The 26,679-nt window shown below is 43.8% G+C and overlaps 1 protein-coding gene and 1 pseudogene across 2 annotated transcripts in view; one reads left to right on the forward strand and one right to left on the reverse strand.

The window, feature by feature from the left end:
* The window catches only part of LOC146673286 (uncharacterized), a 37,686-nt pseudogene extending 18,866 nt beyond the window's left edge, over positions 1-18,820 (reverse strand). The window contains exon 1 of the transcript XR_014910439.1: positions 18,559-18,820. The product of XR_014910439.1 is annotated as an uncharacterized LOC146673286 (transcript). The remainder of the gene's footprint in view (positions 1-18,558) is intronic.
* Positions 18,821-20,877: 2,057 nt separating this feature from the next.
* LOC146673288 (sterile alpha motif domain-containing protein 3-like) lies at positions 20,878-26,679 on the forward strand. The gene is made up of 10 exons (XM_085402279.1): positions 20,878-20,971; positions 21,653-21,848; positions 21,936-22,097; positions 22,573-22,660; positions 22,751-22,915; positions 23,206-23,412; positions 24,268-24,436; positions 24,598-24,677; positions 25,155-25,196; positions 26,425-26,679. Exons 1-10 carry the CDS (start codon positions 20,878-20,880, stop codon positions 26,677-26,679), a joined length of 1,458 nt encoding a protein of 485 aa, XP_085258405.1.

The following is a 26,679-nucleotide window of genomic DNA, read 5'->3' on the forward strand; positions in this document are numbered from 1 at the left end:
GTCGTACACAAGGAGACAAGTGCTGCTCGTGAAAAAATAAAGGAAAAGTAAAATTAAACACAGAAGAAAGCCGTTGCTTGGGGGAGCTCGCGACGAGGCTGCCATACTCGGCGCCATCTTGATTTAGTATGATTTAGCTCCAGTGTTACTGGTCTCACACACTCACTCCATGCAGGGAGAAAGTTTAAGTTCCAGTCAGGGTGTTTCTCACGCTTTAGCTGCTTCAGGCACCATTCTGCGCTCCAGGGCTTCCCCAGAGGCTAGGTCTCAGTCCTCAGCTGATTCTGGACCCCTGAAGTTTAAGCAGCCACCTGAGAACTGCACCATGTCAGCGTTGTCTGGGCAGAGCCAGTGCTCAGGGCATTGCCAGTCGCCTTTGTGTCAGCTAGTGGCCTCCATGACTGCTGGCTTAGCGATGACATCTGCTGGAGGGTCCGTAGGACCGCTCCGGCCTTCGTCTCTAGTCTCCGCTGGAGGGTCCGAGGGACCGCTCCGGCCTTCGTCTCCTGTTTCCGCTGGAGGGTCCGAGGGGCCACTCCGGCCTTCGTCTCCTGTCTCCGCTGGAGGGTCCGAGGGACCGCTCCGGCCTTCGTCTCCTATTTCCGCTGGAGGGTCCAAGGAGCCCGTCCAGCTTCCTGCCTCGTCAGCTGGAGGGCCCGAGGAGCCCGTCCAGCCCCAAGACTCGTCGGCTGGAGGTTCAGGGGAACCTAGCCTGCTTCCTGCCTCGTCAGCTGGAGGGCCCGAGGAGCCCGTCCAGCCCCAAGACTCGTCGGCTGGAGGTTCAGGGGAACCTAGCCAGCTTCCTGCCTCATCAGCTGGAGGGCCCGAGGAGCCAGTCCAGCTTCCTACCTCGTCAGCTGGAGGGCCCGAGGAGCCCGTCCAGCCGCCAGCTGCAGCTAGGGCTGGGCGATATATCAAGTTTTTTAAAAATATCGATATATTTTCATACGAGATATAAGATGTGACAATATCGTTTATATCGTTATAGTCTATGTTACGTTATAATTATACTTGTGGAGCCGTAGGTTTGCCTCTCTTTCGTCCACTTTTGTCTCTACGCTGCGTTACTCGGCCTCGCCTCTCCTTCACTGAACACAACTCCGCCTCTCCCATAGCTTCACCTGCAGGCAATGACAAGATGAAAGCGGAAAATCTCCGTTAGCGAGTTACCGCGCATCGCCCCGTGCGTGGGGCTGGACGGCGTCAACGTGTTAGCGAGCTAACCGCGCTAACGACATGCAGCCCGGAGGTGCTGCACGGCCTAAAATCCTTTCATTTTCTCAAAAATCGACAGTGCACCTTATGTATGAATTCTGGTTGTGCTTACTGACCGCGAACCGATTTTATGTGGTACACAGCGCTCAGCAATCTGTCAAAAAATGTTTTAATATGACTTTGCTAAGCTACGGAGCTGCACCGCTTGATGGATTGTCGGAGGACTACGGCTACCGAGGAGGAGCCTCGCGGAGTGATACGTACTGTGTGTGTATAAGGACCACAAATGGCACCTGTTCAGAGACGTGGTGCAGCTGTGAAATCTGTCTCTTTGTTATTACGCTCAGCGTCTATTAGTTTACATTTTGACTGCACAATTGTGAGCTTTTTGTTATGCACAAAAACAACATTGTTTTCTTTTATTTATGGACCATTTAATAAATGCTGATAATTTATTTTTGAGTAATTTCTTCATGTACATCTACGCTGTATGTAAATAAAAGTGCCCGTGTGACATCTGGGACACAGTGTGACTAAGAACTCTCTTTTTTGTTCTTAACTTATGGCTTTAAAAATATATATATCGAGATATATATCTTATATCGCCATCCAGGTAAAAAATATTGAGATATGAATTTTGGGTCATATCGCCCAGCCCTAGCTGCAGCGTCATCTTCGCCTGGTCCGGCTCCAGCATCACCCATGCCGTCGTCTGGTCCAGCTTCAGAGCCGTCAGCCTCGTCTGGTCCAGCTTCAGAGCCGTCATCCACGCCTGGTCCAGCTGCAGCCTCATCATCCACGCCTGGCCCAGCCTCCGTGTCTCCGCCTTCAGCGTCGCCTGGCCTTGCCACGTTTGGGTCTGCAGCTAAACGGCCGCTTTCTAGGCCGCTGGCCAGGCCACTGGCCAGGCGCCATCGCCGTCGTGGGCGGCCCCCGGACCCTCTTCGCCTGAGTGGCCGCCGTTGCCATCCGCACGGCCGGCCCCCGGACCCTCTTCGCCTGAGTGGCCGCCGTTGCCTTCTGCACGGCCGGCCCCCGGACCCTCCGCCTGAGTGGCCGCCGTTGCCTTCCACACGGCCGGCCTCCGGACCAGTGCTGTCGTCGTCGCCGTTGCCTTCCGCACGGTCGGCCTCCGGACCAGTGCTGTCGTCGTCGCCGTTGCCTTCCGCACAGTCGGCCTCCTGAACTGTGTCCACGTCGCCACCGTTGCCGTCCGCACGGTCGGCCCCCTGAACTGTTTGGACTCCTGTGCTGGCCGGCCCCCTGACCTCTTCTGTTTTGGACTCTGTTTTCCTGTGCTCTGGTGTGCTTCTTTTCTTTTGGTTTTGGACTCGTGTTTTGTTTTTCTTTTTGTCTTTTGACCTTCTGGTGCTCCTGTTTTGTTTTGCCTCGAGCCCTCCGTCCTGGACCCCCGCCGCCCGCCCTGCTCGGGTTGTTTTCTGTTTTTTCTGGCTGTTTTGTTTCTTGTTGGGCTGTCTGGAGCCAGCCTTTGAGGGGGGGGGGGGGGGGGGGGGGGGTCCTGTCATGGTCCGGAGTCTGCGACTCTGTGTTTATGTTTAGTTTATTAGTATTCTGTGGTTTTGGTTACCTTGCGTGTTTGTAGTCTTCTGTTTCATGGTGCATGTTCCTATGTTCTGTGTCCCCCAGTCTGTGTTAAGTTGGTGTGTTATGTCATTGCGTGTATGTGTTTCCTGTTTTATTGTGAAGGCCTGCGTCTTATGTGAGTGTTTTCAGTTTGCCTCCCTAGTCTCGTCACGTTAATCACTCCCAGCTGTGTTCCCTACCTGTGTGTAATCTCCCTGTGTTCTCTGAGTGTATTTAAGTTGTGTCTTCTGTCATGGTAGTTGCTGGTTCGTCTGTGTTGTTTCCCCTCGGTCTCCCTGCATCTCTCCATGTGTATTTCCCCGGATCTCCCTGCATCTTTGTTTCTGGTTGGTTTTGTTAGTTTTACCCAGTTTAGGTTTCCGGGTTCATGTTTTCCCACCATTGCCGTTTGTACCCACTCCTGTAAATAAATACTCACCTGCACCAGAGCTGCCGCCTTTTTGGTCCTCTCTACAACTCCACACGGCTTGCAAACCGTGACACCTCTCTGCATTGAATCATATCTGTTATTAACCTCTGCCTCTCTTCCACAGCATGTCTTTTATCCTGTCTTCCTTCTCTCACCCCAACCGGTCGCAGCAGATGGCTTATTACAGCACAAAGTAACTGATTTTGTTCTTAGCAACGACTGAACGCTGGCTTTCGCTTTGAGTAACCGGAAGTATAAAACCGGACAACGAAAGTAGTGGTCTGTTATGGCAGCCTACGTACGCTCTTACAGAAACCTGTGGATAAAGGTGTCTTTGAGAAGTACTCCTCAGATCCACTTGGTGTTTGTTGTGACTGCATGTAGTGCAGAGGTGGGTAGTAACGAGTTACATTTACTCCGTTACATTTACTTGAGGGGCAGCACGGTGGCACGGTGGTTAGCACTGTTGCCGCACAGCAAGAAGGTCCTGAGTTCAATTCCACCATCAGGCCGGGGTCTTTCTGTGTGGAGTTTGCATGTTCTCCCCGTGTTTGCGTGGGTTCTCTCCGGGTACTCCGGCTTCCTCCCACCGTCCAAAGACATGCAACTTGTGGGGACAGGTTAATTGGATAATCCAAATTGCCACTAGGTGTGAATGTGCGAGTGAATGTGAGTGTGAATGGTTGTCTGTCCCTATGTGTTAGCCCTGCGACAGACTGGCGACCTGTCCAGGGTGTACCCTGCCTCTCGCCCAATGACAGCTGGGATAGGCTCCAGCGCCCCCCGCGACCCTGAAAAGGACAAGGGGAAGCGAATAGATGGATGGACATTTACTTGAGTAAGTTTTTGAAAAAAAATTTACTTTTAAAGTACCTTTTTTGCACGATACTTTTTACTTTTACTTGAGTACATTTGTCAAGAAGAAACAGTACTTTTACTCCGCTACATTTGCAAAATTCGACTCGTTACTTTAAAAAAATAAAATAAAATAGTTTAACACATTAGATAACATGCCGCCAGTGGAGTTTCCGGTAACGTTTTTACCAATGAGATGTGGCCATGCAGTCACATGACCAGTTTGAAACTGTGGCGGGCAGAGCGGCCCAAGCGTTTCAAAGTAGCGGACACACGGAAAGAAAAAACATGAAAACATGGCAGAGTCTACTCTAGAGCTGAAGAGGATTAACAGCCTTTTCCTCACATACAAAAAAGGTTTCACTTAAAACCAGTACAAAAGAACAGCTATGTCTTCAGTGTCGGTCTCTTCAGTGAGAGCCAAAACAAACCAACTTTTCAGCGTGAAATAACTCAACTCATGTAACCTGAGGAAACGGTACGTTTTCTGTAAATATCTTTTTAGCTGTGGTTAGCTGGATGTCTTATGTTACAGCAGCTGTCATATTTTCGGCGCTACGTTGTAGTGAGATAAGTTTGTGGGTGTTTTGTGCAGCTTCGGCTGTCTTTTTAACTGCTCGCTGGTTAGCTAGCGTGAGCTATAAGCTAACAGCTTGCCTGGTTAATGACGCTAGAGTTCCACGTACATGCAAACAGCTCGTCTCTACTGCTTTAACTGTTAAAACAGAAGGCAATACTGCGGCTGACAGGGTTTATTATGTGAAACAGCAGCTTGTTTAGTTTAAACAGTCTGCATTAAGCTGGGCAAACACTGTGCGATTTATTTTCAGTTGCGTTATTCAGCTCCTGCTCAATCTGTACAATTAAATCTCAGGGGTTAGAAGTTCATAGATCACGATGCAGGGTCTCACACTATACGGCCTGATGCTCTGATGCGACCTGAGTGCTCAAACTGTGCGTGTCACGGCTCGGGGCAGCGGCAGTGTGAAGAGTGGAAGGAGGACTCAAATGCAGTACTTATTCAGACGTGAGGGCGATTTATTAACAATACCAAACATAAAGTGGAGATGGCAAAACAGAACTAAGGATGAACTAAACTGGGAAAAGCTACACCACGGAGTAGCAAACCTGACATGAAGGGAGAACAGCAGGGAGAGCACGCAGGGGATTTCACAGAGAATGAACACAGACGACGCGACGAGGAACAGAGGAAAACACACACTATAAGTACACAGAGAGACACTGGGAAATCACACACAGGTGGGGGAAAACAGCTGGACCTGATTAACCTGACGAGACAGGGGAACACTAACACCAGGGACCAATAGAGGGAGCACAAACCCAGAACCCAGTATCTAAAATCCCAAAACACAAACCATCCCAAAACAGTCACGAATAATAATGAAAGTAATAGCAATAAAGAACACAAATACAAAGTCACTGAGTCATGGCCGCAGGACCATGACAGTGCGACCATAACACGAAGCTTATCATATTAAATCTGTCCCTTGCTGTCCCTTGCGATTGATGATTGGGAGCTGGTCGTGAGGTGTTAACTGCTTTTCGTTACCCCATGTATACTACACCGATCCCCAGAACGGTTGCGCGACTGAAAAATTGGCTCAAAATGGGCCAAAAATCGAACAGTGTATGGCCAGCTTTTGGAGGCTAGCTCCAAAAAAACATCCGCAGCTTTGCAGTGTATACAGCACTATAAGATAAGATAAGATAAGATAAGATAAGATAAGATAAGATAACCTTTATTAGTCCCACACGTGGGAAATTTGTTTTGTCACAGCAGGAAGTGGACAGTGCAAAAGTTATGAGGCAAAAATTAGAAAACAATAAGAATAAATACAGTACACAACTGTACAGAATAGAATAAAATAAAATACTATATACAGTAGAATAAAATAAAATAAATATACAATAAGATAAAAATAGAATACAAATACAAATACTATATACAACTGAGTAAAAATACAACGATGACAGAAAGGATTATTGCACTTAGTATTATTGCATATGTATGGATGTGTGTGCTTGATTAGTTAAAGTCTTTATTATGGAGTCTGACAGCAGTGGGGAGGAAAGACCTGCGAAATCTCTCCGTCCCACACCGTGGGTGCCGCAGTCTCCCACTGAAGGAGCTGCTCAGTGCTGTCACAGTCTGCTGCATGGGGTGGGAGATGTTGTCCATCAGGGATGACAGCTTAGCCGCCGTTCTCCTGTCACTCACCACCTCCACTGGGTCCAGAGGGCATCCTAGAACAGAGCTGGCCCTTCGGATCACCCTGTTCAGTCTCTTCCTGTCCCCAGCAGAGATGCTGCCGCCCCAGCAGACCACGCCATAAAAGATAGCAGAAGCCACAACAGAGTCATAGAAGGTCTTCAGGAGTGGGCCCTCCACTCCAAACGACCTGAGTCTCCGCAGCAGGTACAGCCTGCTCTGCCCTTTCCTGTAGAGGGCGTCTGAGTTATGAGTCCAGTCCAGTCTATTGTTCAGATGAACACCAAGGTACCTGTAGCTGTCCACAGCCTCAATGTCCATACCTTGGATGTTCAGTGGTTGCAGTGGAGAATGCTTGTGCCTGCGGAAGTCTACCACCAGTTCCTTGGTTTTACTGGCGTTGATCTGGAGGTAGTTCAGCTGGCACCAGTCCACAAAGTCTTGGGTAAGACCTCTGTACTCCTTGTCGTCCCCATCAGTGATGAGGCCGACTATTGCAGAGTCATCAGAGAACTTCTGCAGGAAGCACTGGGTGGAATTGTGGGAGAAGTCTGCAGTGTAGATGGTGAAGAGGAACGGAGCCAGAACCGTTCCCTGTGGGGCCCCCGTACTGCAGACGACCCTGTCCGACACACAGCCCTGAGTTCTCACATACTGTGGTCGGTCGGTGAGGTAGTCCAGGATCCAGGTAGTGAGGTGATGGTCCACTCCAGAGTTCACCAGCTTGTCCTTTAGAACCGAGGGAAGAATGGTGTTGAAGGCACTGGAGAAATCAAAGAACATGATTCTCACAGTGCTTCCAGCGGTCTCCAGGTGAGCGAGGGAACGATGTAGGAGGTGAATGACGGCATCATCCGCTCCAATGCCAGGCTGGTAGGCAAACTGAAGTGGGTCCAGTGATGAGCTTGTTAGGCGCCGAAGCTGAGCCAGGACCAACCGCTCCAGGGTCTTCATCAGGTGGGATGTCAGAGCCACCGGCCTGTAGCTGTTGAGGTCCTTGGGGCGTGAAGTCTTTGGCACTGGTACAACACAGGAGGTTTTCCAGAGCTGTGGGACTCTTCCCAACCTCAGGCTCAGGTTGAAGAGGTGCTCCATCACCCCACACAGTTGGTCCGCGCAGGACCTGACGACCCTCGAGCTGATGCCATCTGGACCCGCTGCCTTCTTGCCATTAATCCTCCTCAGTTCCCTCCTAACCTGGGTGGTTGAGAGAGACAGGCTGGAGCCTTGTGTTGAGTGTGTATTGGATGCTGTTGTTGGGGGTGGGGGGGAGTGAGCAGGGTGAATAGAGGAGGTGTGAAGTGTCTGAGGTGGAACAGCAGCAGTGGGGGTGGGTGAGTCTGCAGCCGATGTTGCAGACTGCCTCATGGCTGAATCAAATCTGTTGAAGAAATGATTCAGTTCATTTGCCCATCTCACATCCCTCCCAGGCAGAGAGTTCTGCTGTTTGTGGCCCGAGATGGTTCTGAGGCCTCTCCAGACTTCACCAACGTTGTTTTGTTGAAGCTGGTTCTCCATCTTCTGCCTGTAGCTCTCCTTATAATGACCAGACCTAATTCTTTTGCAAACGTTATATCTTTCCACAGGTCTCCACTTCATCAGACACCACCTAGACACAGAGCTGGATGAGGCCAGCACAAACAGCAGCCTAACCGACTAAGATGATGGATCCATGGGGTCAGGAAAACCAGAGGCAGGGGAGCTGGAGAGATACCTTTCATGTCCATTCACTGGAGGTGTGGATCTATTGCATGGCTTTCCTCACATCAAGAAGCTGTCGATCAAAATCAATACAGCTCTTCCTGCATCTGGAGCTTATGAAGGACTTCTTAGTCATGCAGGACTCCTGTTCACTGCTAAACAGTTACAGCTTCACAGAAAGAACCTTGAGAGCAAACTGCTGCTGAAGCTTAACCATCACCTCACTGAGTGAAGAAATGGCACATTTTTGCTAAATATGCAAAAATAAATGCACACCCATACAATTTATGGTAAATTGAGCTGCCTTGTATGAACATATGTTGAAGATGCCTCGTTCTAAAGTTTTCTCTGAGGCTGCTGTGCCATTTGGAGCAAAAATGAATATATAGTTTACTGCATATATTCCTTTTAATTTGTTTCTTTTGTGTTCCTTTTTCATATTTTTGTTTGCATGTACTATAAAATTGGAAAAAGTACAAAATAAAAAGCTAAAAAAAAAGTTTACAGCATGTCTTGTCACTGGAAATTATTTGCACTGTTTATACAGGGAGTGCAGAATCATTAGGCAAATGAGTATTTTGTCCACATCATCCTCTTCATGCATGTTGTCTTACTCCAAGCTGTATAGGCCCAAAATCCTACTACCAATTAAGCATATTAGGTGATGTGCATCTCTGTAATGAGAAGGGGTGTGGTCTAATGACATCAACACCCTATATCAGGTGTGCATAATTATTAGGCAACGTCCTTTCCTTTGGCAAAATGGGTCAAAAGAAGGACTTGACAGGCTCAGAAAAGTCAAAAATAGTGAGGTATCTTGCAGAGGGATGCAGCAGTCTCAAAATTGCAAAGCTTCTGAAGCGTGATCATCAAACAATCAAGCGTTTCATTCAAAATAGTCAACAGGGTCACGAGAAGCGCGTGGAAAAACCAAGGCGCAAAATAACTGCCCATGAACTGAGAAAAGTCAAGCGTGCAGCTGCCAAGATGCCACTTGCCACCAGTTTGGCCATATTTCAGAGCTGCAACATCACTGGAGTGCAAAAAGCACAAGGTGTGCAATACTCAGAGACATGGCCAAGGTAAGAAAGGCTGAAAGACGACCACCACTGAACAAGACACACAAGCTGAAACGTCAAGACTGGGCCAAGAAATATCTCAAGACTGATTTTTCTAAGGTTTTATGGACTGATGAAATGAGAGTGAGTCTTGATGGGCCAGATGGATGGGCCCGTGGCTGGATTGGTAAAGGGCAGAGAGCTCCAGTCCGACTCAGACGCCAGCAAGGTGGAGGTGGAGTACTGGTTTGGGCTGGTATCATCAAAGATGAGCTTGTGGGGCCTTTTCGGGTTGAGGATGGAGTCAAGCTCAACTCCCAGTCCTACTGCCAGTTTCTGGAAGACACCGTCTTCAAGCAGTGGTACAGGAAGAAGTCTGCATCCTTCAAGAAAAACATGATTTTCATGCAGGACAATGCTCCATCACACGCGTCCAAGTACTCCACAGCGTGGCTGGCAAGAAAGGGTATAAAAGAAGAAAAACTAATGACATGGCCACCTTGTTCACCTGATCTGAACCCCATTGAGAACCTGTGGTCCATCATCAAATGTGAGATTTACAAGGAGGGAAAACAGTACACCTCTCTGAACAGTGTCTGGGAGGCTGTGGTTGCTGCTGCACGCAATGTTGATGGTGAACAGATCAAAACACTGACAGAATCCATGGATGGCAGGCTTTTGAGTGTCCTTGCAAAGAAAGGTGGCTATATTGGTCGCTGATTTGTTTTTATTTTGTTTTTGAATGTCAGAAATGTATATTTGTGAATGTGGAGATGTTATATTGGTTTCACTGGTAAAAATAAATTATTGAAATGGGTATATATTTGTTTTTTGTTAAGTTGCCTAATAATTATTCACAATAATAGTCACCTGCACACACATATATCCCCCTAAAATAGCTAAAACTAAAAACAAACTAAAAACTACTTCCAAAAACATTCAGCTTTGATATTAATGAGTTTTTTGGGTTCACTGAGAACATGGTTGTTGTTCAATAATAAAATTATTCCTCAAAAATACAACTTGCCTAATAATTCTGCACTCCCTGTATATCTATATTATTTACTGTAGGTATTGGTGGAAAAAAGCTTTATGTTGTGAAAAACTGAAATCTGGGAAATTAGAATTGTGCCTTATTTTGTTGATCTTTTTACTAGGGGTGCAACGATATTCATATCGATATTGAACCGTTCGATACAGTGCTTTCGGTTCGGTACGCATATGTATCGAACAATACAAGATTTGTAATTTATTTCATCAACTTTCCTTCTGACAATGCTGTCTGTGTTGAGCGCTCAGTGAATCTGCGTTCGACTACTCCGCCTAGGCTGCACTGTCAAGCGCAGATCCACTGAGCGCTCCACACAGACAGCATCATCAGAAGGAAGAGCGCAGGGCAAGCTAGCGAGACAGAAGTTAAGCTCTCCTTACAACATGGACCTCCCCCACCCTCATTCAGATCTGGCGTTTGGAATTATTTTGGTTTTCATGTGACGTATGACCCTGAAGGTAAGCGAGTCATGGACTAAAGTAAAACAGTATGTTGGATGTGCCATGCAATGCTTAATTACATGGGTGGGAACTAGTGTGTTAGCGCAGTTAGCTCGTTAACGTGTTGGCCGTCTAGCCCCATGCACGGGGCGATCAGGGGTAGCTCGTTAACGGAGATTTGCCATGTTGTGGCGTTAAGGTCATTTCAACGAGATTAACCTGAAAGCACTAGTGGGAACACAACGAATATAACTGCACATTTACATCATCCTAGTGCAAAGACAAGCATGCATGCTACAAACTTTACCCGAGTCATTTAGACAGCCGTTAGCACATGATTCTCCTTATGGGGACCTGATATGTTTAATATGCTGCTGAGAATATACCCCAGAAGAAGCGGATAGTATAGCTTTTATTTTGGAAAGAGACATTTCTCTGTAATAAACTCTCTTTTCCAAAGATGAGTGATTCCTCAATCAGATACAGGGCTCGCAATATCGCTAGCCCGACGTCCTGGGCTAGCGATTTTTCCAGTCGGGCTACCAAAATCTATCTCTGCCCTGCCCGTCGGGCTATTGTAGGAAGCAAAAATATATGTCAATGCTTTTGCATTCTTTCTGAAATGTAGCTGGGTAATTATGTCATTGGCATGGGTGAGCCACTGTCAATATGTGACATATTGAAATCGCGTTTGAATTTGCGCTTGTTTTTTTTTGCTTTCACTTTGCAATCGCGCGAACTGTGTATAGAGAGCGACAGCACTGATCTGTGAGTGATGATAATTTGTGCACCAATTCCTCTGACATCGTCTTATTAATCGTTAGCTTACTATGCAAACATGACAAGTGAAATCTCCCGCAGCAAGCTTAAACATGTGAGAGGTTGATCGCGCAGAGAATCGCTGAGCTTATGTGAGTCCGTGTGTAAAAGCAGCAGGATTTATATTTCAGTTCTGCTGAGCCAAATAAGACAGGTCAGGGTGAAGAAGTGACAGCCAAAGAAAAGCTTACCACAAAACGGAAAAGTTATGACAAATCAGACTATAAGGCAAAAAGAAAGTGCAGCTTTATGGTTTCATGGACAAAATAATTTCTGTGGCTGCAATATGACGAGCTATATAACCAGGGCTGCACATAAGTGGTCCGCAGGTGCGCATTCGCTGTCAAAATAAAAAACACGCACAAGGGTTAGGGTTAAATTTAAAAACTGTACTTTTGAGTTAAAATATATATTTATAATTTTAATAAATGACAAATTAAAAAGGCATGAACATTTTTTTTTGTATCGAAAAAATATCGAACCGTGACACCAAAGTATCGAACCGAACCAAACCGTGAATTTTGTGTATTGTTGCACCCCTACTTTTTACATATATTCCTTTTGAAAATGGTAAAATGTGTATATTTATTTATTTTTGTTTGTCTGATAGCATTTATTTAAAAAAGAAATCGGACATTTCAAACAGTTACTCGCTGCTACTTTTTTACTCTTACTTGAGTAACTTTTTTGACGACTACTTTTCACTTTTACTTCAGTAATAATATTTTAAAGTAATGCTACTCTTACTTGAGTACACTTTTTGGATACTCGACCCACCTCTGATGTAGTGGGATCAATGCGCATTAGTAATAAAGCTTTGATGGAAAATATTTCAGCCTCATCTGACCCTTCTTCTCCAGCTGGGATATCAAAACAACAAATAAGTCCGTATCATAATCTCTGGTGTTTTCGTGTTTGTTGGTTTGTTTTTATTTTGGATTATTTTACGGGTCAGTTATTAGACGCTGCACCAGCCAGCCAAAGAATCTCCCACCATCTCCTCCCTGTGCCGCAAGCAGAAGGCACACCTCGCAAAAGGAGGGTGTGTCACTACCCGATCCGTACCGGAAACCCGATCGGTACCCCGCATGCGCAAATCTTACGTCACTTCCTCTCTTTGCCAATATTACAACATTCAATATATTCAAATGACACGGTTAGCGCCCAGTAAGCTCCCAGCATTTCTCAGCAGCTCTGCCTCCTTTTCGACTACTGGGACATTTAAACAATGGATAATCCGTATTCGCAACAAATTTTTGCTTTTCTCCTCAACAGAGAGCGTTTGCCGATTGAACAACAGCGCCGTAAAATAAGAAGAATGGCACCTAATTACAGAGTTAATAATACAGACTTTACAATATGTCATGTGAAGATTCAGCAGCCAGATGAAGTGTTTACTGGCAATTGACAGTGATAGCGGACATTATCATCACTTTTCCAACAATCCTCTCCACACAGACAAGCATAAACACACTTGACTATCACTAAATCAAATTTAGCACACGTTTGTAATGACGCTAATTCAGTTTAAAATAGGGTTCATTTGCTCAGTCAGCAGGTGGCGGTATCCTCGTACACTGGGGAGTACACTGCCATTAAACGAACAGAAGAAGAAGAAAACCCCTGCACATGCACGGTACGGATCGGGTAGACCCGATTTGTACGGTCCGACTTTGCACATGCGCAGTAAGGATCGGGAGTCCCGATCTGTCACTATCTTTTTATTTTTTTGTTTTTGTCTACATTATATTAAATGTTTCATTATCGGAAACATTTTAAGAGATACTTGTTATTCTTAACATCTTAACAGATACTCTGACCTGTAACTATCGTAAAACGCTTCGACCGGCATCCGGTCCCGAACCAGCAGACTGAGAGACAGCTTCTTCCACCAGGCCATCAGACTGCTGAACACGTCATAGACACCTCAGCTTCACTACTGGAACTTAACATTATGCACTCCATACTGTACAGTAATGCCACTGTTTTGCACATGTCTAAACTCTGTATATTTTTATATATTTTATTTTATTGTTTACTCTATTCAATTTGTAAAATATGTGTATACACACACACACACACACACGTAGAAAAACATTTAGTATACACATCCAGAAATGCATATACTATTATATATTGTACATATATTTATTAGTTTCAGATGTAGCCATTCTTGTATTTTGCTTGTTTACGTTATTGTATTTTGCACAACTCTGTTGCTTGTGAAGCTCGCACACAAGAATTTCACTCACATGTACTGTACCAATGTACCTGCACATGTAATGTGACAATAAAAGTGATTTGATTTGATTTGCCTCCTTTTCGACTACCGGGACATTTAAACAATGGATAATCTGTTTACAAACAAATTCATGCTTTTCTCCTCAACAGAGAGCGTCCCCCGATTGAACAATAGCGCCGTAAAATAAGAAGAATGGCGCCTAATTACAGAGTTAATAATGCAGACTTTGTAATATCTCACGTGTAGGTTCATCAGCCAGATTAAGTGTTTACTGACAATTGACAGTGTAAGCGGACATCATCATCACTATTCCAATCAATCTTCTCCACACACTCGACTATCACTAAATCAAATTTAACACACGTTTGTAATGACGCTAATTCAGTTTACAATAGGGTTCATTCGCTCGGTCAGCAGGTGGCAGTATCCTTGTACACTGGGGAGTAAACTGCCATTAAACGAAGAGAAGAAGAAGAAAACCCCTGCACATGTGCGGTACGGATTGGGTAGACCCGATTTGTACGGTCCGACTTTGCACATGTGCAATAAGGATCGGAGAGTCCTGATCCGTAACTATCTTTTTATTTTTCGTTTTTGTCTACATTATATTGAAATGCTTCATCATTGGAAACATGTTAAGAGATACTTATTATTCTTAACATCTTAACAGATACTCTGACCCCTAACTATCGTAAAACGCTTCGACCGGATGTAGACACATTTCGCGCATGCGGGGTACCGATCGGGTTTCCGGTACGGATCGGGCAGTGACACTGACAGGGTGCCCTTACTCCCAGCAAATGGGTGGTAGAAAACCGATCGGTGCGTACACCATTCCCAAAATCTACTGGCATGACGTCAGGGCAACATGAGTACGAGCATTTTTTTTTTGTTTTGCCGATGCCCGTGATGCCACCCCCGGCTGTGCTGCCACACATCTGATCGACCAAAGCCAGTTAATATGCACGCCAGTTAAGCTGGAACACCGGTCTCAGTCAAAACGGCCAGGCCTGGATGCATCTGGAGACTGTAATGATAACAGCAAATCCTTATTTGCCTAGTATCATGTTTTATGTTGTTAATACTCCTAGACTGTAGGGGGAGCTAGAGAGCAGATGGCGTTACCTCAGGGTAGACTGTGATGGCGAAGCTTTGTTTACATGTGAACCACAGTTTGATAAAATACCTTCTCTTCAAGTAATGGTGTCATTCTTAAGAACCCACAACAACATAAAGAAACAAGACATGGTGTCAGAAGATGGACTTGAAGAAAGGAAACGGACTACAATATAGCAGTACCGACGGATCAGCTTAGCAGTGAACGTAGTGTAGCTAACTCGCCGAGGGAGAGAAAAGAGACCTAGCGACGTAAGCATGGACGGCTTACACCCACCACCGATTCTTCAGTTGACTGGAAATGTGGCTGAAAATTGGAGAAGATTTAAGCAACGTTTCACGTTGTACCTATCAGCAATTGGACTTGACGAGGCAAGTGATAAAAAGCAAGCGTCAGTGTTTTTGCATATAGTGGGTGATGAGGCACTGGAAGTCTATAATAACTTCGCATTTACTGATGGTGACGGAATGAAGCTGAATAAAATAATGGAGAAGTTTGAGGCTTACTGCATACCTAAGAGAATGCTCTACAAAAGCCACTGAAAGCCGAGTTGGACAGGATGGAAAAGCTGGAAGTGATTGAAAAGATCGATGAGCCAACGAAGTGGGTGAGTTCTCTTGTTATTGTGGAGAAAAAGACTGGAAAGCTCAGAGTTTGCATGGATCCTAGAGATCTGAATAGAGCAATAAAGAGAGAACATTTCAAACTACCTACAAGAGAAGAGATAATGTCACAGTTTGCAAAAGCGAAGTACTTTAGCAAGCTAGACGCTTCATCAGGATTTTGGCAACTGAAGCTGGACGAAGCAAGTTCAAAACTGTGTACGTTCAACAGCCCATTTGGCAGGTAGATTCCAGCGACTGCCGTTTGGCATTGCTTCAGCACCTGAGGTGTATCACAAGACAATACACATGATCTATGAACAATTGGAAGGAGTAGACACGTCAATGGATGACATCATTGTGTGGGGTAGCACAAAAGCTGAACATGACATGAGACTGAGAAATGTTCTTGAAGCAACCAGAAAAGCCAATCTGAAGCTGAACAAAGAGAAATGTCAGCTTGGGGCGAAGGAACTGACATTCGTTGGAGATATCCTGAGCAGTGAAGGCATCAGACCAGATCCTCAAAAGGTGTCTGCAATTGAAAACATGCCGAGGCCGCAATGCAAGAAAGATGTGCAGAGATTTAATGGCATGATAAACTACATGGGAAAATTCATACCCAATCTCTCAGAAAAAATGGCGCCACTGAGACAGCTAACTGAAAAGAGAATCGAATGGTAGTGGAATCATGAACATGAGAAAGCATGGCGTGACTTGAAAGATCTGCTTACAAAGGAACCAGTTCTGAAGTTTTATGATCCAATGAGACCTATTAAGATCTCATCAGATGCACCACAGAGTGGGCTTGGAGCTGTTCTTCTGCAGAAGTATGATGAGTGGCAGCCTGTTGCATATGCATCGCGATCCATGACAGACGCAGAGACAAGATATGCACAGATTGAAAAAGAACTGCTCAGCATAACGTACGCCTGTGAGAGATTTCACCAGTTTGTGTCCGGGCAGGCCATCAGTGTTGAAACTGACCACAAGCCACTGATAGCATTGTTCCAAAAACCACTAAATGACTGTCCACTGAGAATCCAAAAAATGATGATCCGGCTGCAACGTTACACGTTTAACGTGATGTACACACCTGGCAAGCTGATGTACACAGCTGACACATTATCCCGAGCTATTGATCCGAATGAGCCAGCAAACACCAAGATGGATGATGATGTAAGAGCATATGTGAGCATGGTCACAAGTGCACTTCCTGTTGCAGAAGGGAAGATGGAGCTCATCAGAACGGAGACAAGCAAAGATGGAACGTTACAAACACTACGCAAAACCATCATAGATGGATGGCCCAGCTGTAAGCAAAACTGCTCACCTGTTATTCAAGAGTATTGAAACTGCAGAGCAGAACTGTCTGTAGTGGATGATGTGGTGTTCAAGGGAAGTAAAATTGTCATCCCAAAGAGCCTGCGAGGAGAGATGCTCAAAAAGATACAAGCAGGGTATCTAGGCATGGAAAAATGTAAAAGGAGAGCACGTGAGGTGATGTACTGGTCACGGATTAAACAGGATGTGACAAATGAAGTGTCGAACTGTTCAACATGTCTGACATATCAAGCAAGCAATCCTGCCGAGCCACTAAAGCCGCACCCAGTGCCAGACCGACCATATCAGAAAGTGGGGGCTGACCTCTTTGTGTCTATATTGGAGGCACTATATTGTGGTCACAGACTACTACTCTTTGTATCCAGAAGTATGTAGACTGCAAACAACAACAGCAGAGGCTGTAATCACCTCTATGAAAGCTGTATTTGCACGACACGGTGTGCCAAGTGAAGTGTTCACAGACAATGGACCACAATTCTCCAATATTAGGTTTGGACAGTTTGCCAAAGAATGGGACTTTGTTCACACAACATCAAGCCCGCACTACCCACAATCTAATGGACTAGTGGAAAAGTCCGTCCAAACAGTGAAGAGGCTGATGAGTAAGGCGAGAGATAGTGGTGCTGACTTCTACCAAAGCCTGCTAGTATACCGCACAATGCCACTTGAGTGTGGTATGTCACCAGCACAGCTTCTTATGGGACGACGCCTGAGATCAAACCTGCCCATTCAGGATAATCTGCTTAAAACAAAAGAGGAAAACAGCGTGAAGAAGTTTAACGAGCAACAAAAAGCAAAGCAGAAGTTCTATTATGACAGAGGAACAAAAAACCTACCTGAACTGCATGCTGGGGATCAAGTGAGATTCAAAGACAAAACCAACACATGGGCACAGAAAGCAACTGTTCTAAGGAAAGATCAACCACGATCATACATCATTCAGAGAGAAGATGGAATTATGCTGAGAAGAAATCGCCGAGATCTTCTTAAGGGACCAGTAGTAGTGGAGCAGAGGTTGGAGGCTGCTGAACAACCCCAACACACACATGAGACACTATCACCTGAAACACCTATGCATACACAAGAACAAACACTGAGAAGATCTGTAAGACAAGTAAAGCCACCTATGAGACTGATTGAACAGATGTAATGTGTTGACATGTTGTTTGGAAGATGATGTCATAGTATCTATGCAAGTTTCACTATGTTTGTTTACTAGTGTTGAATGGACCATAATTGTTGAAAACTAGTTGTGTTGTTAACGTTACTTTGACAAAGCCTGGTTTAACGAGTAAAAAACAAATAGAGACTGTTTATGTTTGTGAAAGTAGGTATGTTATTTTATGGTTGAAAAAAAAGGAAGATGTAATGATAACAGCAAATCCTTATTTGCCTAGTATCATGTTTTATGTTGTTAACACTCCTAGACTGTAGGGGGAGCTAGAGAGCAGAGGGAGTTACCTCGGGGTAGACTGTGATGGCGAAGCTTTGTTTACATGTGAACCACAGTTCGATAAAATACCTTATCTTCAAGTAATGGTGTCATTCTTAAGAACCCACAACAACATAAAGAAACAAGACAGAGACGGTCCTATGAAGTCCTATTCTAAAGGCTGGTTTCCCTCCCCCACGCTTGTACCCGTGGATTCATGTCCTGGGGTTTGGTTGTTCTCCTGCCCTGCACCCCATCCTTTTGTTCACATTTAAAGAATATTTTTCTATATGTATTCTTATCCCCTAAAAACCGCCATATTATAATGTTGCAAGCAATCACAAACTCTACAGTCTGCCTAACTCCAATGTATACCAAGCAATCTATTATTATCAACAGCATAAACTGAACCCACATTAAAGTTAGCTCGGTGTTTACCTTTTATGAGCCCACAAACCGAGAGAAACTCCGTGATGAAGGTGGAAGTCTTTCTAAACAAATCAGGGAGCAGAGACCCACGTGGTTCACGCTGATCTGAGCTACGATCCAGGAGACAAGGGTGTGCAGATCGATGCAGAAATTAATCCCAACGTTGGCAGTGGTATATGTTCCTGTAAGTTTACTACTTTACTCCCGTTTCATGAAAAAGCAGCTCTCTCTGCTCGACTCCTCTCCTGCACACACACTTTGCTCCGCCTCCTTTTCCGGCTCTGCTGTGATTTGTTGCTGTGCGGTCACGTGACTCAGCTGAACAACGTAACCACGTGAGGTGTTATTTCAAAATTAGGGCATATCTAAACTCTTTTCCTTGGCCTCGAAGAAAACGTCATCTTGGGAAGGAGAATTGCTAAGTACTCAGGGAAAGAGAGGAGCGGTTCTGAGAATTGGAACAGCCTTACACTCGTCTCTCTGTAACAATGTGACACCGGATGTCCGCCTGTTGAAACTACATTGTGCAGAAGATGGACTACAAAACAAACATCTTACTTCGTCACAATGTGTTTTAACCCTGTTGTTTTATGGAAGTCATATAAACGAGAACAGCCTGCTAAAAATATCCCTTCATTACAACGTTTGAATGTTAAAGAAGAAGGAACATTTAGGGTCAGATTTACTAACATCTGCAGCACAGTGGCGGAATAGGAGGGGGGGGGCTTACTGGACTTAAGCCCAGGTTGTTTTTTCAGAAGCCTGGGGTCTTTTGGAGTGCAATTTTTCATAGTTAGATGCCTGACTGACAACTGTATAAGACAAAAACTACACACAATATTCGAAGCACATAGTGCACACTGTGGGAATTTACAACTGTAAATACCCTAATATTGGTATGATCCGAACTCAGACACAAAGCGACTGAGCGAGGGGGCGGGGGGAGCTGCTGCCTGCGAGTGTGCTGTTGGAGATAGTGATGGGATTTCCGGCTCTTTTTAGAGAACCGGCTCTTTCGGCTCCCAGCCGACTCTTCAGGTTGTTTTGTTGCTTTAATTAATTAATTATCAACAACAATATAAAATTATGCACAAAAGGAATTAGTAATGTAAAAAAACATGTTTTTTTTTTAATGTATGTTTATATATAAATATCTATGGGGGTCCCTAGAGACGAAACATGTACAAACTCCAAAACACATTTCTAGCGTTAACTGAACTTACTTATATATATATATATATATATATATATATATATATATATATATATATATATATATATAAGGAAAAATATATATATATATATATATATAAAAAACAACTTCATTTACCTGTTACTACCACACACCCAATCTGATTGTTGGTACTTCCTGGCTTGTGTAGCCACTAGGTAACGAAAGCTCAACACGGCCCGTAGCATCCTGGAGCACTTCTGTTGTGTTTTAGAGTTTGTACGTGTTTTGAAGTGTGTACATGCTTTGTCTCTACACTCTCAGAAATAGAGGTACGAGAGAAGAACATTTTTGTACCTATAGGTACATTTTTTTTAAATGTTCCCTTAAAAGTACAATACTGGTCTTTAAAAGTCCAGAAATGCCCCTTTAAAGGTTCAATTTGAAATAAAGTACAAATCTGTACCATTTTGACCTGTACTGCAGTGACAGTGGCAGAATGTGGTAATGGGTCAGCATGGGAACATCTGGATCGGCCTGGTTAATTGTAAAATTCATATGAGATGTGAGTGTGCTCATAAAAGCTACATGTTATAATCAAATCTGTTGGTCCTCTCCTCTGTACGTAAATTATCCTATGATGCAAAGAATATCTGTAACCTACCTTTGTGTAAGTTATGTTAAATTATATTAAAAAACACACACACACAATGACATGCAGGCACAACCAAATGATGTTAAAAAAAACTGGTCCATTTCCATTTTATTAAGTTCCAGTTATAATTTTTTAATGTTTTAAATCTTTCAAAAACGTGAAATCATTTTACTGTTATGTTTGGCCATTTACTTTTTTGCTTTTACTACATCCTAGAATTGTTCATTAATTGTGAGGTTTTTATGGAATTTGCAACATCAAGTTAAACCGAGGTTCTTTGGAAGTTAAAATGTCAAGCAGATTTTTATGTTACGGTGACTACATTTTGTAAGTTACAAATATAGTTCGCCAAGACAGCATAACGGTTTCTAAACAACTGCGCATTAATACCACAATGTCGTATTTTCATGTGTCAAGTTCGCAACGCGCATTAATCCCAAAGTCCGAAAAGGCAGCAGCGATGAGTGCTCCGCCTCCGCGCTGACTAGCGTTGACGCAGAAAATGACTCTCAGGGGGTTATCGACGAAGGAGCTCCTTAAAAGGTTGATGGAAGAAGGCATTGATGTGTCAGACGACGAGGCGCAAAGATTTAGAGGTAAGTCGGGTGTGATTTTGTGTTTTTATAAAAATTACAACGTGTAATTTTACAGTAGAGTTAGCAAAAGTCCGAAGAGCTAGATTTAACATGGGCGAAAGCTAGCAGTTAGCTAAGTTTTAAACAAAGAAAGGTACAAATGTGGACTATTTAGACTGTTGGTGGAATGTTCAACGTCTATCTGCCCGCCGTATTCGAGTGTTTTATCAATAAATAGTGACGAACCGTGTACAACAATGTAAAAAAATCAATAATTTCGCAAAACATGCTAGTATGTAAATATAGCTATTAACAAAATCGTTTTCTAAGCAAAATTTATGGCATCTAACTTGTTTCCCGCTCAAAGGGATTTTAAACAATGGAAGGTACACATTTGTACCATTCCACCTACTTAGTGGGATTTTCGAATATGAGAGCTGTAAGCTCTGCGCAGGGACACTTACACTTACTTACATTTTTATATTACCAGTTAATTTATATTAACAATTAATCAAGAGAATTAATTGTAACTTCCTTTTGGGGAATATAGACAGATTCACAATGATAGCTTATTATTATTATTATTATTATTATTATTATTATTATTATTATTATTATTATTATGTATTGACCATAATGTCACTTTAAAACTAAATTTGAAAATGGTTTTATTTTTATTTCATACTGTACTTTATATTTCAGATAACGATGTAGATGGAGAGACGGTAGACTGTGGACTCACTGAGACCATGGTTGCATATCTTTTTGACAAGTCTTTCAAAAAGCAGCTGAAGTTCAGAGACTTCACAAATCGCTACAAGGAAGTCATCATCACTTTACAACCGGTCGACCCATTTGAAGGTACAGTTGAAGGTCCAGTGTCCCAAGCAAACCAGAGGTAGGTTGCGATAAATGTCTAAATTTGCATATGCATTTAAGCACTTGCAAAATGGCTAGTTAATGCTGTTTTCCTACTGTATTGCAGTTCTATACCTTCTTGCCATAGACTGCCTGCAGTTATTTCCGTTCCAAAATTCCCACAAGATGTCCAGAGTCGCTTGGATCTCAAAGAACCAGTCCAGAAAGAACAGAAGTACCGAAACAAAATAATTGGGACTCTTTATGAAATGCTGTCACAGTACACAATGTAAGGGTTCCTTTCTGAATAATTACATTAATTTCTTAATATTAATATTGCTGGTGTAAGAGAGGCAGAGAACAAATGCTTAGCCCATCTGCCTCCCAATCTGGAGACCAGCGTTCGAGTTTGGCGTGACACACGGTTCCAATGAACTGGCAATAGTGGTAAAACCATACATCCTGTGTCTCCAGACCTTGTCTGGACTATGATATCCAAAGTGTTCATTTTCGAATTTGCTCAAGAGTAAATTAATAATTCAGGACTGCAGTCAATTAATTAATGAAGATTGGGAGAGGTGTGGCTGTTTGTCCACGCCCATTTTTAAAAAATTAAAATCAACTTTAGCTACATTGATTTGATCTACAACATACTATTTATGGTAATAACAATATGATTAGAAGAATTGAAGAACAGAAAAGCCCCCAGGAAAGGATAAGAGTAATCAGTGTACTGTGGGTTGTTTTTCTTATGTTTGAAACAGGTACCCAACCCACTCAGACTACATCCAGGTAATCAAAGCCCTGATTGTGAAGTATCCTTTCTTAAGAGATGTACACAGAAATGGTTATGTGAGTACCTCTCCTTTTTTGTTTCTTTTATAGATTATATTAATATAAAGTAAGCATAATTAACTACTTATATACATTTGAAACAACTAGGACACCTGGCACAGCCAACTCAAGAGAAAGTTCAAAGCAGAACGGGCTCCCCTAATCAGCAACGAAGAAGTGAACCGGGTTAAAGAAAAGTTTGGACGCACGCAGAAACATCGGACCACAGAGGAATCGAGCAGCTCCTGTCTGAAGAGACTGAAGCCCTCTCTCGTAAGTCCTCACACCCTCAGCCTCTAAGAGCTAAGGTAACATATGTAGTCTTATTATGTTCACTGTAAAGCTAAAAGTAAACATTAATTGAAAGAAACATGTTAACAGATAACATTAACATAGAAAAAGGAACTTCACAGTTGATTTAACAAAAGTCAGCTCAACTTGCAATTCCTATTCAACATTTTAGCATTTTTTTCAAAGCATTTGGTGTACAAATTACCGCATTTCGAGTAACATTAACGTATCAGAGTTTACTTATGATAATACTGATATCTGCTTTGACAAAGAATTTGTCCTTTGTGGGGGAAGATGCAGCCTCCGTTGATGATCATATCAAGGTGCTAAATGATCAGCACAAGAAGCTACATCCTGACACAGCACTGGTGAAAGACCGCATGACAAAAACCTTTGCATGGAGACGTCGAGAGGTAGCTGAAGGAATGTGTACTGTGGACCTATTAAAGAGATATCCATTCCTGGGGACATCTGCAGGGGTAAGAATTGTTAAGATGATTGGGGAAACAGCTAATGATTTTTTTGTCTCTAAATCTGATTATTATTTTCTGTACTAACTGATTAATCAATCTGTTCATTATCTTTAGAATTTTTGTTCAAGGGTTAAAGCACTTTACATTTATCTCCAGTCTGTCATGGTCCTGGGCCGTGTTGGCCCAGTATTCTTAGTTCTCTTGTATTTTTGTATTCAGTTCCCTGTTTAGGTTCTGTTTCCTGAGTTGCCCTGTTATGTTGTTCCCTGTGTGCTTTCCCTTTGTGACTCTCACCCCCTGTGTGCCCCTCTATGTATTCATGAGCCCTTGTCCCCTTTCGTGTTTTATTCCATGTTTTCCCCAGCCTGTTATGTCTGTGTTCTCCCCGTGCTCTCTCTCCTCCTGTCTGAACCTCTGTGTACTTCCTGTTTTACTTTGACAGTCTCTCGTCAGTATGCGTCATGTTGTGTTCACTCCTGCCCTGTGTCGTTATGATTATCTGTGTCAGCTGTGTTCCCCGTGTGCTCCCACTTCCCTCGTTAACCCTCTGTGTATTTATGTCTGCGTCTCCCTCAGTTCTGTGTCGTAGTCTCCCTCATAGCTGCGTGGATTTCCCTGTGTCTCTCTGCAAGTGTTAGTTATTGTTCCCGGTTTAAGTTTTGTATTTCTTGTGATCTGCCTTCCAGCATTAAAGCTGTGATTTTGAGTTTATCCCCTGAGTCTGTGAGTTTGCATTTTGGGTCCTCATCCTGCCTGCCACACAGCTATCATGACACAGTCTGTGTCTTTAAACATTTCAAAAGTTCAAATCCTCAGTGTAAAATGTCATTCTTTTGTCTATTCTGCTCTTTTCATTTCCAGTTGTGTGATGAGGTTGATTTAATGCATCCCTGCCAAGACAACATCTGTCGCCGCTTTAGCAAAAACTTCACTGCTATTCTTCAAAATGTTCTTCAAATGACCAAGGATTTGCCACTGAAGAAGGTCTACATGGAGGCAAGAGAGAATGCACTGGCTGAAGACATTACAGGTGCTAATTTGACCTCATACAAATAGTAAATTGTGTGACACTTCATTTGCTCTCTCTTCCAAAGATAATTGATGTACCATAGTGCCATGTCAAGAGCATGTTAATGGGAATTTGCATGCTATCAAAATCTAATGAAGTGCATTTGCATCTGTATGACCTAGGAATTGACTTCGAGGGGGCACTTCTCCTCTTGCCATCCATCTTCAAGGAGAAGATAGAAGATTTCATCATCCTTGGAAAGGTAAATGCATGATGCAATGCATAGCCTTTGGCCACAAGTTTCATTCTCGGTGTTGTTGGCATGGAGCTGAATTCAGCTGCGGTTCAGCATCACAGCTAAGCGAATGTAGGGGAAACACTGCTGTTAATCCACAGTGCTGCTGTGCTCTTGGGTTTTGTCTGGTGTTTATATAGATAGATAGACCTTTATTGTCCCCTTAGGGAAATTCTTCTTCACAGGTACTGTCACTGTCAGGGGTGATTGCTTTTGCCCTTGAATATTATGTCAAACTTTAGCAGCTTATCAAACACTACCACAACAGTCATTGGTCAAGAAGCTTTTTGTTTGGAGTAGGGGCCATGTTTACAGGTTATCAGAATAGACAGTTTTGTTTTGCAGCAAAAAAAAAGAAGGTAATTTGAGGAATCTGTTGAAAACCCACTTGGCACATATTGCTTAAACATACTGTATACTAATGTTTTTCTTCCTCTTCTGCAGAATACTCCCATGAGTCCATACCCAACCATTCGAATGAAGGATAAGAGTTGGACAACTGCCCAACTCTTATCCTTCATTCGAACTGCCCTATGAGAGCATGAGGGTGGGAATGGATGTTTGTATATGTGTGTGCCTGTATTTCTGTGTCTATATGTCAGGTTGGGTGTCAGGCGCCACCTCTCTGGGGACATCTCAGGCCCTCCAAGGTTTGGAGGCCTATCACCCCCTACCACCACTTCCCCTGCCAGTGGCGGACTCCCTCAGACATCGGTGCGTTGGTGGTTCTTTGTGTCCGGGGATGGGCGTCCAGGTACACACCGGCTCACTCCTTGGCGGCCGCTTATCGGGGCCTGGAGCCTGGGGCTCGCTCGGGCCACTTCGGAGGTGGGGTGCCCCAGGCCTCGGTCACTCAGGCACGGCTGGCTGCCGGTGGAGCTCACGGGCGCGTCACTGCAACTCCCCCTGGCTTCTGCTCCGCGGCTGCTGAGTGAGCCCTCATCTGGGACTCTCCTCAGCTCTTTCTGGGACAGTGGCGCAGCTGCCCCTCTGTTTTTCTTCCTTGGTCTCTTGTGTTCTGGGGCCCTCTGGATGTCTGGAGTTTTGATCTCCTCCATACCTGCTTCATGCCCTGGAGGACGGGGCTGTGGCCCCCCCACACCCTCTAGCAGATTATTACATGAAGGAACCTTTTAAACAAAAAAACAAAAAAAAAAACAAGCGCGTCCATGCTCACAGGTGTACACACGGGTGATCACACCCACAAACTACACTCTTTTTGGCTCCTACCTCAAAGCACACTGTGTTCTGTTGATCTTATGTGCTGCACAATAATGTTTAATATTTAGTATTTACTGTCATATTCCCATATATCATTGTGATGTTTATTCTATTACTCTTGTTCTCTTCTGCTTGTTTTCTTTTTTCTTTCTCAGCAGGTGATCCAGGTGATTGATATATGCATTTTTTTCTTTTTTTTTTCTGCTCATTCTGTTGGTTTTTGTCTTTTGCCCTTCTCCCCCGTCCCTCTTCTCAGCTGTTTCTCTTTCCCTCTTTCTTTCTCCCCTTCTTTCCCCCAGTCAAGTCTGTCCCGTATTCAGTAAGTGAAAATAAAATAAACAATAAAAGGTGAATCAAATGGACCATTACGGCAAGGCTGGGATGGTCAATTTGGTAAAGTAAATCCGTTGGGCATCTTTCTTTGCCTTTAGACAACAATTCTGATGGCAAAAGAGCCAAACGGGACAGGCAAAAAAAAAAAAAAAAAAAAAAAAAAAGTTGGACAACTGCCCTCTCAAGACAGTGTCGCTGTGTTGTCACAGTTGAAAGAGTGGATGTTTGCTCATGCTGCTCGCTGGATGAGGCCTACATCTCAGCATACTCCACCTTCTTCGTGTTCAACATGACCTACCCTGCATACTTCAAGAAAACACTTGTCTTTCTTCAGAACTGCATTGTCAACATAGGAGACCAGGGAGACAAACCCCTGCCAGTAAGTGTCACCAGGGTACTTAACCAACTCTATTAA

The sequence above is a fragment of the Rhamphochromis longiceps genome, linkage group LG3, assembly GCF_057381845.1.
Source record: "Rhamphochromis longiceps isolate RC_006_pf linkage group LG3, R_longiceps_female_GT1.1, whole genome shotgun sequence".
In the NCBI taxonomy this organism is placed as follows: domain Eukaryota; kingdom Metazoa; phylum Chordata; class Actinopteri; order Cichliformes; family Cichlidae; genus Rhamphochromis; species Rhamphochromis longiceps.